The 10,815-nt window shown below is 36.6% G+C and overlaps 1 protein-coding gene across 1 annotated transcript; it reads left to right on the top strand.

Moving 5' to 3' along the window:
- The first annotated feature begins 9,456 nt into the window (after positions 1–9,456).
- Positions 9,457–9,972, top strand: LOC113324425 (ABC transporter F family member 4-like). The gene has a single exon (XM_026572741.1). It carries the CDS (start codon positions 9,457–9,459, stop codon positions 9,970–9,972), a length of 516 nt encoding a protein of 171 aa, XP_026428526.1.
- Positions 9,973–10,815: the final 843 nt, after the last annotated feature.

Genomic DNA, 10,815 nt, shown 5'->3' with positions numbered 1-10,815 from the left:
TGAGACTAGAGAGCTGCTTCAAAGAGAGGTACCTTATTTTAAGGGTTGTTTCATTTATAATCTGGCCCATATAAATGAAAGGACAGACATCTCTCCTAAACCTAACCAAAAGAAGTGTGACTGATCATCCTTAATTTCATGCATTCCTTTAAACCTTCTTTGTCATTGAACTCAGCATCTCATAATATACAAAGGAGTTAACAGAGGATGAGCCTGAGGGGACCATATTTTGAAGCACTATTGGTTTGCTACTGCGACTAGTAAACTTAATTGTTTTTGTATTTTACCCACCAAACAGGTCGCTATCTTTGGATAGAAAACCCTAATTCTCTAGTATGGGTTTATTCTGGCAAACATTGTTCTTAGCATGGCATCATTCTTCTTCATCTGCATCCTCTCTCTCTCTATATGTATATATATATATCTGACTGCTGCTTTATTATCGAGCCTAGTTAGTAAGTTCGCGAATGATTCGCGAATCATTCACGAATTTTTCTGTATCACGAATTTTACCGTTTTATTCGCGTACGTTTGCAACTCCGAACCCAAGTCGCGTATTATGTGGCATTCCCGGATTATTCGCGAATCGTTCACGAATTTTACGTATCCCGAATGATACGTCCGCTTAATTCGCCATAAATTCTTTATCTTTTACTTTTCAAAGACTCCACTTTTTGGGCTTTACTGCCTCCCGAACATATACGACCGAATATTAGACGTGTTGTAATTTTTATGAAACAAAAACGACTGAAGAGATTTGAAGGTGAAGGTGAGAGAGATCTCAAACTCACTAACCAAGCATCTAAACCACCATACGACGTCCTCTTGGATAACTAATGTTGTATATATTATTAATATCATCATATTGAGTTTATTTTTTCCTTAAATAACTCACACGTATGCATAAAAATTGGTCTATGACCTTATAAATACAAATTATTTGTTATATATAGATACCGAATTTTCAGAGCCGAACTCACATTTATAAATCGAATTATACACGTACGTATGCCGTTCCGAATTAATGACAGATCACGTCCCGTTGACCGAATTTTGGACCGAATCTAGATTTTACAAAATCGTATAATACTCGTACGTTTGTCGTTCCGTACGTTTGCCGAATCCCGAATTGCTAACTAGGTTATCGAGGAAGAGAAGTCATTTTCTCATCGTTCCTCCCGTTAGTTGGCTTGACGGGACGTTTGTCTTTGGAGTTGTTTGTTTCGGGTCACCATATATACCCAAAATCTGTTTGTGTCAATACAAACTACAAAATGCTCGATCCAGTTCGATCTGTGATGTGTGTGGCCGACATGGATAGATGTTGAGAAATGCATGATAGTAGAAGATCAGCAGATTTTTACAAGTGATCGAGCTAGATAGCAACATATCTTAAACCATGCACGTGGAGTTAAGAAGACCATGCAAACGGAATACAAGAAATTAAATTTTGTACGGGAGATCAGTCAGAATTCCATTAACTTGTTTCATGGGTCACGTATGATCGTGCAGATTACATGGTTATTTGCAAATTGGAGTCTAATTATCATTCCGAAAAACAATTAGAGCTTCAACAGTCTCAAACAAATAAGAGCGAAAATGTTTAGTTGTGAACTTGTGATGCTGCTAGATCGGAAATATTAACGGGAGCAAATTTTTTTCCTTGCAGAAACTCTAAAAATTTGAGAATTTTTTCATTCGAAGTTGTGAAACAACACCATAACAAGCTACGGAAGCATTGAGGAAACAACAAATTTAACCAAATTATATGGACCAAAGTCGGTAGTTGTTAAATTATACCACCACGAACAAAATTTAAAACATGCCGGTGGAAGAAAGGACCAGTTTCAAATACTGATAACGGGTACGTATTGATATTATACGGTACACTGAATTGGATAACTACTAGTGTTAATTAATCACAGATACGTGTACAACCATATAATATTATCTTAAGCTTACTCCAATCATCAACTCTATATAGTTGAGAAACCACTAAACTTAGTAGTTAAATTTGAGAATTTAACTTTTGGAGGGACAAAAAATTAAAATGAATAGGTCATGTTTTAGGGGACGGAGGGAGTAGTACTCAAACCTAGCTATAGGTGAAATGGCGCGGGTGTGCACATACGTAGAAGCATGAATGTGAACTCTCAAAATCCTTTTTTAAACTCGATTACAAGACTTTGTATACCAAAATTCAATGTATAGAATGGTGTCACAATCAACAGTTTGAATAAGCTAAACATGATCGTTAACTATAAATAAACTATTTTGCTTATTGATGCCGATGTTGATGATGATAAGACTAGACTTGATTATCAAGTGATTCACAAAATCAGAAACAGTCAACATCTTCAAGCTTCTTAATTTGAGGTTGACGTATAAATATACCCTACCATGACTTTCATTGTATCGATTCTGGTCGGTACATGGTAGCGTTGTTCACATGAATATCGTCCCTACTGATTTCTTCATTCGTCATTTTCTATGGTCCATGCTCTTCTTTCTGTTAAGTGTTCAAGTGATCAAGCAAAGAAAATGGTAATAAACTTTTTTAGTTTCTCTAATTTTCTAGATGTTTTTGGGGTAGTTATTATTAGTTATAATTGAATGTGCCATCTGTTTTATTGTTAATCTTTTAATGGGACGCAAATCGTTTAAGTTTTACAGTAAGGAGTACATAATTATCAATCAAAAAAAATAAAAATAATGTAAAATAAAGTGAAAGTAACTCAATGAAACCATAAAGCACAACAGCTATACACTTGAATGGTAATAATTTCTATTCTTAGCAATTTATAAAAATGAGGGACATGACATGAACTTGTGCAGTTGTTATTATTGGTACTTGTTAATGTAGTCCCCCACATAGAAATAAAAAGACGAGTGAAAATGAGTTTACAGTCCGAGTATTAAAGACTACACACTTGTTGTTGGGGACAAGGTACCTGAACTTGGTGGGCCATAAGTACCACCAGCCTTTTCTTACTAATGCTCTTCCTCTTCCGCATTTAAAACCAAATGGTCCTAATTCCTAAAGAACAATATAGAAACTCTCCCATGTTTTTTGTTTTCATCACTCTATTACAATTACAAAAACACACCCATCATCAACGCAAAATTCCAATAATTCCTTGACTTGTTTCTTCTTTCAACGAGTGCGAAAGTGAAAGGAAGGACCCATGATAAGTATTTGTTAGGGGAATACAAAGAAAGAAAAAAAGCAAGTAATGAAACATCCAAGAAAGCAATGAATGAGATACCCTTCTTTCTTTACCTAGTCAAGTAATGAGCATGAAATTCTGCCGAGAGATAATTTTCTTTCTTCCTTCTGGTAATTTCTATGTTTTGAGTCTCTGGTCACTGAAATTCTATGTTTTAAGAGAATGGTTACTATGGTGAACTGGCTATCAAGAGAAGTTGCTTATCAATTTGTGAAAGCACAAAAACAAGAAGACCGTACTTGAATCTTGATACCAGTGTGACGTTATATTCGGGAGATGAAAGAGTACACAACACTGTTGGAGTAATACATCTCCCCCGCATATAGATTGAGAGACAGATACAATAATAATGTCATTATTGCCATGTGTCGAGTTCCAAATCTAACATCAATTATGATTCATCGATTTTAAGTGAACTACTTTCTTTTTTACTATTAATAAGAATATATATATATAAGTCAGTGTGGGTCTATGGTTTTTGTTATCTTGTGTATTCTGCGGTTGAAATGTGCCATTCTTTTTTTCCCTTACTTGTTAGTACTGACTACTTTTGAGCATTTATATGCTGTGTAAGAAACCTAATTCAAGTCCTTGTGATTTATATCTCTGACCAAATAATGAAGAACAAACCTACTATCATTTGTTTTACCTGCATTAGAATAGTATGGCTGGACAGCCATACGTTTGATCGAAAGAAAACAAAAATAACCCTTTTTCATAACGTTTTTCCTTTTTACCATGCACATATGTGAAGAAAACTTACGTTGGGATCTCATTTCATTTTCAAGTTTTTGTTTGTTCAATCAGTTCAATGTATGTATTAAGTTGGAGTAGTTAGAATGTTACAATCTTTAAGTATGATAAAAAAAAAAGGATTTATATACTCATTTTGTTCACGCAAAGACAATTTCTCCAGATCAACAAAATTTATCTAATGTTAACATGCACCAAAACAGTGTGGCTTGCTTAATTAAGATAATCAACCGGGTGAAACAAGTTGGTGTTGGTTGAGATGTCCGATCACATTTACATTGAAATATAAGTGACATCGATCGTGCCTCCATTATTTCGATGAGCAGAGTACATTTTAGATTTTTAATGCTGCGTTCATTAGTACATAAGTTGAAAGAATTGATAGGACCTTCTCATTAAATTAGATCATATCTAACTTGTTCGTAAATTTGATAGGCAGACGGATAGGTGAAAACTTTCAAGAAGGAAAAGGTACGCGTCCAAATTATTAGTATGTTCTCACAACGATCTTTGGTGACTGTATGAACTCTATGCAGCTGTGCTTATACCGTCTTCATAGAGATTTAGTACTGAGTAAAGAGATTCAAATATTGATTTCTCGATCGATGCTTTGTGTAATATTCTACTGTCTCTCCAATCTCCGTGCTCTTAAAATGTTAGAGCAATGTAGTTTAGTCAATTGCAAATCCAGCTCAAATGAGGAGGAAAAGAAACAGTACTCCACTATTTGATACTTGTAAATCCCTTGTCTAGCATTTAAGCATGAACTCAAGCGACACCAACATGCCGGATTAAGCTCCTTCAAAATAGTGGGTTGGGTCACTACGATTTGGTTCGTGTAAATGACTAGCTGGACAATGGGCATAAAGTGTAAAGCTTAACTGCTCATTTTTTGGCCCATAAGTTGGTTGTCTTTCTAAAAGACTAATAGTTTGGGCTATTTGAAAAAGTGGTTTGCCGTAAAACTCATCTAAACAAATATTTTGTTAGGAGTTTTTAGTTTACCCCTGTACAAATTAGTGATTGAGTTTTCTCCTTAGTTTTTTTTTTTTATCAGTAAATAGGAAAAAAAAAACATTGAAAAAGAGGTACTTAAGGGGTACCTCAACCCAATAAATACAACCGAAAAAAAAAGGAAAAAAAAGAGACCGATTTTGGAGTCGATCACCCAAAAAAGAACAAATATCCAAGTGGAAATAATAAAAAAATAAACGCAAAATGTCTCATATCCAACTCAAAGCTGCCGAAAATACGAATCCCATAAAGTCATCACCATGTTAACCGTCAAACCCAACGTTTTAGTGTTTGGCTCCGCCCAGAAATAAACTTGAATCTTAATATCTCGAATTAAACTTTCCAAATTTATGTTTTTGTGATAGAAGATTGGTTGGGGAAAATATCATGAATGTTTCAAATAATTTCATTTAGAGCATTACATAATCTGAAAAGTTAATATGTCACCTTAGAAACGTATAAACTACGGCTTCCTCCTTGAATAGTGTATTGTCATAGGTAGATTTTTTTTTTCTTCTATGATTTAAGTATCGTACTTGTGCACACAAAATTACAAATCAAAGATTCTTTAGTGGTGCTCAAGTACTTCTGAGTCCAAAAGGTCAAATTCGAGTCCAATTGGTTTAATCAAAGTCTGGCCAACTATTTGGTCAAGGCCTGGTCCATTGGGTTGACAAAAGTCATGGTTAATGCATATATAGTTCATTATATATGAAGTATTCAGGCCCATTGATAATAAACTTGAAACTATTAGCATATGCGCCCAAAACATATTGTTAACCCCAAAATTGGAAATTCCATCATCCAACTGTGATCAGCAAACCATCGTGAACATGTCTGGTGATGATGAAATTCTTATAGAACATTCATTAAAATGTTGCACCAAACATTAAAAAAAAATCAAGGTAATACAACGGCTAGATAAAAAGATATTCATAAAGTCGTACGACTGTTCCAATTAACGTTTCTGTGGACACAGATGGAAATATCATGTACTTTGGAGTACTTCCCGTAATTGGATCTTTATTAAATTTTTACAATAGCTCAACAAGAACAATCTATAACACATACTAAAAGTACAACATAATCCAACGGTTGAAATTCTTGAAGGCGCGATTGGGGGATATCAAAACTAATTGGGGGATAGAGGTAAAAGACAAAAACTGGATCCAAATATCAAATCAAGGTCACCCCTTATCTAGTTATTTTTTTAATTCCTAATCTACCCCTCACTAATCAAGTTTAGTGGTTAATTAAATTTAGTAAAAATATTAAGTATTTGTTAAATGATTAGTGTGTATTTATTTTTGAATTTGAGTGAGTGAGGTGAGAGTAAAAGGAGGGAAAAAATATTTGAGAGGGAACTTTTTTTGTTGAAAATGGAGGATGATTGTGAAGAGAGAATTGTTGCTGCCGAATCTTTAGCTCAAGTACAACAAGAAGCATATCTTCGATCTTCGGTTAATGATAACAACTCATGATTGGAATTATATGAAGAACCAACACTCTTGGATCGTGATTTTTGTTAGCATGAAATGTTTTTTGAAGAACCAACCCAAGAAAGTAAACAAGTTCAACATATAAGCATCCCCAATACATAGGTAAAGCTGCTAAGAGGTTGAAATTTTGATTATTTCTTTTTTGCATCCGCCATTTTTTCTGAAAAACTTAGTTTCGGCATAGAAATAGTATGAATACCATGCCAGCATCGGCTAAGAATATCCCCCATTTTGAAAATTTCCCGGCGTGGTTTTCAACCAAAAATTCCATGTCGGCACGCCGTTAACTTTTTACCTACCACCGAATATTCTATGGAATACTCTACCGGCATGGTTCACTCCTAACTTTACCATGCCGGTACCAAAAGAAAAGCATCCAGAAGTTAAAGAATTTTTAAGTTTAATACCGGCGTAGTTTATAAATTATCGAGCATGCCGGTGATGAGTTCCAGCTTAGAACCTTATAAAAAGAGCATGCCGGTACCGCAAGAAAAACATCCAGAAGTTAGTGACTTTGATAGTAACATACTGGTGTGGTTTTTAAATTATCGACCGTGCCGGTTCTGCGTATCGGCCGAACCTTGCGTGATTAGCATGTCGGCAACACCATTTCCGGCATTTATGTTCAAGAAAATACAATTCCGGTACTTTTTAAAATTAGGTCCTCTTTTTCAAGTGTAGTTTTGGAATGCCAGAAAATTATTCGGAAATGCCGGCACTGGTTTCCGGCTTTGGTTGTTTTGAGATAATTATGCCGGGACTGTCGTCGAACATGCCGGAACTAGTACCCGGCATAGTAATTTAATTTTATTTGGAACTAATTCAATTTTATTTTCATTCATTCATTAGATTATGAAATACATTGATCCAACAAATTCCAAACCGCTTGGCCCGGATACGTACGAATGCTATAAAATGCCTCCGGTATGTTACCAAACAATACTTTTCACCTAGTTTTTAGAACTTTATGTGGGGATTGCTTGTAATGAACTCTACAATCTCCCATTGTTGTCCTTATGTAGGGAATAAAATCTCTAGAGGAAGCAATTGCTTGGGAAAAAGAGACGGCTCTTAAGAACATGTGTGTGTTGGTGAGGAATACCCAACGTTCAAATAATCGTTTTGAGATGGTTTGCGAGAGAAGTGGGCAATACAATAAGAAGGATAGCCATAAGAGAAAGGGTTATGTATATCCAAAGAAGACTAATAGGGTATACAAAACTCGTACGAGGAAGGATAATTTCCCCTTTAAGCTTGTATTCTATTTAAGAGACAAAGAAAAAGAATGGGATTGTACGGTGTGGTTTGACCGTCATAACCACCGGGATCCGAAAGATTTTGTTGGTCACTCCATATTTGCGAAGCTAAAACCTCATGAAATGGAGGATGTAAAGAGATTGACCAAAACATTTATCAAACCGAGACAAGTTCTCAGAGGCTTCAAGGAAAAGGATAAGACGAACGTGTATTCTCTAAGTACAATTTATAGCGCACAAGCAAGTATTAGAAGGGTGGAATGGGATGGGAGGAGCGTTATGCAAGAATTTGAGAAGATAGTTTGGGATCACAACTACATGCGTATCATTAAAAGAGGATCGGATAATAATAAACCCCTTCAAATATTCATTGCACATCCTTTGCTTTCACAATTGGATCATACATGTTGTGGTGTTCTTATGATGGATTGCACCTACAAGACAAACAAATACAACATGCCGTTGTTCAACATCGTGGGGAAAACATCGGACAAGGTATCATTCACATTGACTTGGTGTTTAATGGAAAACGAGAGGGATTACAATTATCATTGGGCATTACGAAAATTGAAATTATTGTTCCTGGAAAATCAATTTCTGAGGGTCATCATAACCGATCAAGATGACGCACTAATGAATGCTATATCCGACGTATTTCCGGATGCACAAAATTTCCTATGTACGTATCATATAGGTTAAAATGTGACAAAACATTGTCATGCTTTGTTTGAACCCTCTAAGGCGTATATTAAGAAGAGAATGATTGCGCAACTAGAGGAAGATGTTCGCAAGAAGAAACTATCACCCGAAGAAGAAGAACATGAAAGAGGAAAGATTAAAGAGCGAGTGGAAAAAGAACACGATGAAAATCATAAAAAGTGGTTGGAATTTCTAAAGGATTGGGAGAAAGTTTATTGGTCTCTTACCGAGGATATATATGAAAAGAGATTGAACATGTTTATTTCCAAATATAACGAAGTCCATCCAAGTGCCGTGTCATATTGTCGGGATAAATTGCTGGATAAGTTCAAGGAAAAATTTGTGCGCGCATGAACAAATCGGTATAAACACTACGGGAATGAATAAACTAGTATAGCGGAGTCCGCTCATGGGATATTTAAAGATCTCATCCAGTCCGGCCAAGGAAACGTGGTTACGGTCACCGAGGCAATAGAGCAATACTTTAAGGCTGATATTGATAGGATCAAGAAGGCTTTTGAGAAAATATCAATAGAAAGGATGACATCACATTTTCGATATGGTAATTTTCTCCAAGGAATAGAATTCAGCGTCTCGCATTGGGCAACATATGGTTAAATAAATGGAAAATGAGATAAACTACGGCCAACCGGGTGATGTGTGTATTTGTCCCGACATGTCTTCATTTGGGCTTCCGTGTCATCATATCTTGTGAAGTATGAAGAAGTGATACCTATTGAGGTTATTGATCCGTTTTGGAAGCAACTATCTTTCGACCCTCCCCCTACGGAAGCTCTCGGACAATCACCATGGGATACAAACGAAGCAAAGGAATTCTATGAAGCTTACTCACGTGGAAACTCGGCTAGTCAACAAGTATTGTTGAGACAACTAAGTCTAATTGCACGTCCATGGATAACACAAAGTGAAGAGCCAACAAAGGGAGATCCGCCCGGTAGACCACAAACTAAAACGACAAGGAGAAAACAAAGGAAAGAATTGAAAGCAATGAGTCAACGTGAATGTGAAGACGAGGAAAGTAAGAAACGAGACCCAACCGGATGTGAGCTTTCGGAAGCAAGGTTCGCGGAAGCGCCGGTTCCAAAGAAAAGGGGTAGGCCAAGGAAGGAACCGCCATCAAGTCAAAAACAAACGGGGAATTCTGTATCGACATCACAAGTCGATGAAGTACCGCTTCCAAATAAAAGGGGTAGGCCGAAGAATTTACTGCTATCAAGTCAAGAACAAATGACGGATTCCGTATCAACACCACAAGCCGATGAAGTGCCGGTTCCAAAGAAAAGGGGTAGGCAGACGAAGGTACCTGCATCGATTGAACAAGAACAACAAGCCGAGGAAGCGGATGCCACGCCTATAGTCGAGGTTACAAAGAAAAGGGGTAGGCCTAGGAAGGTACCAACAATGATTGAACAAGGGGTGCATTCTGAAGTCACACCCATAGTTGAAGGGGTGGCTTTGCATATCAAAAATGAAAGGCCGAATACGGAACCTACATCAAGCTGAAAATTCCGAAGTTACACCAAAGATAAGTGATAACAAAGGTAAGCGACAAATTCCTAGTCATAAACAACACGATGGTGAAGTAGTCCCTTTTAAAAAATCGAAGGGTTAGGCCAAGGAAGTACAGACTCCCAACACATATCGAAGACATTGGAAGTGTAGATATTGGAGGGGATGGATTGGATATAATTAAGCTGAAAATTGGTAATATGAAAATGTATAAGGATTCCCTAACAGGTAAGACTTATAGACATTATCATACCAAAATAGAGGGTTATGTAGAGCAACTTCCCGAGTTTATTCGCGAGTATATTGTATATACAGATGATGTCGATGGAGATGGAAATTGTGGCTATCATGCCGTGACCGAAAAATTAGGAATCTTTGAGACGGCGGTTAGTAAAGGGATAACACCATGCCGATACACTAGAAAGAGGATGGCCGAACAACTTATGAAAAAGAAGAGTTGTTATGAACAATTGGTAGATGATGACGAAGGGTTTGATAGTTTGCATGCTCGGGTGTTAGGTCCAAAGCACGAGATGAAGTTCTTTCATATTGAATATTGGATGAAAATGCCGGTTTGTGGGCATCTTTTGGCGGATACATTTAACTGTGTTGTTCATTATTTTTCCCCCACCGAACAAAAAACTTATACGTCAAAATGACAAAAGTGCGAAGGATCCCTTAAGAAGAGAAGGGTTGTCTTGGCGTTCGTGAACGGGAATCATTTCATTATTCTGAAGCTAAAGGAAAATTGTCCATTGCCACCGGTTTTTCCGTTGACTAAAAACAAGTATATAGTCCCCAATCACTCGTAGGAATGGATGAAATTGTATGAACCAC

Source organism: Papaver somniferum, chromosome 11, assembly GCF_003573695.1.
Source record: "Papaver somniferum cultivar HN1 chromosome 11, ASM357369v1, whole genome shotgun sequence".
In the NCBI taxonomy this organism is placed as follows: Eukaryota; Viridiplantae; Streptophyta; class Magnoliopsida; order Ranunculales; family Papaveraceae; genus Papaver; species Papaver somniferum.
The sequence above is the reverse complement of the archived record's forward strand: the minus strand, read 5'-3'. Positions and strand labels throughout refer to the sequence as shown.

What these genes read in the sequence shown, in the direction of transcription:
- LOC113324425 (XM_026572741.1), top strand. Translation starts at nt 9,457, where the DNA reads ATGAGTCAACGTGAATGTGAAGACGAGGAAAGTAAGAAACGAGACCCA.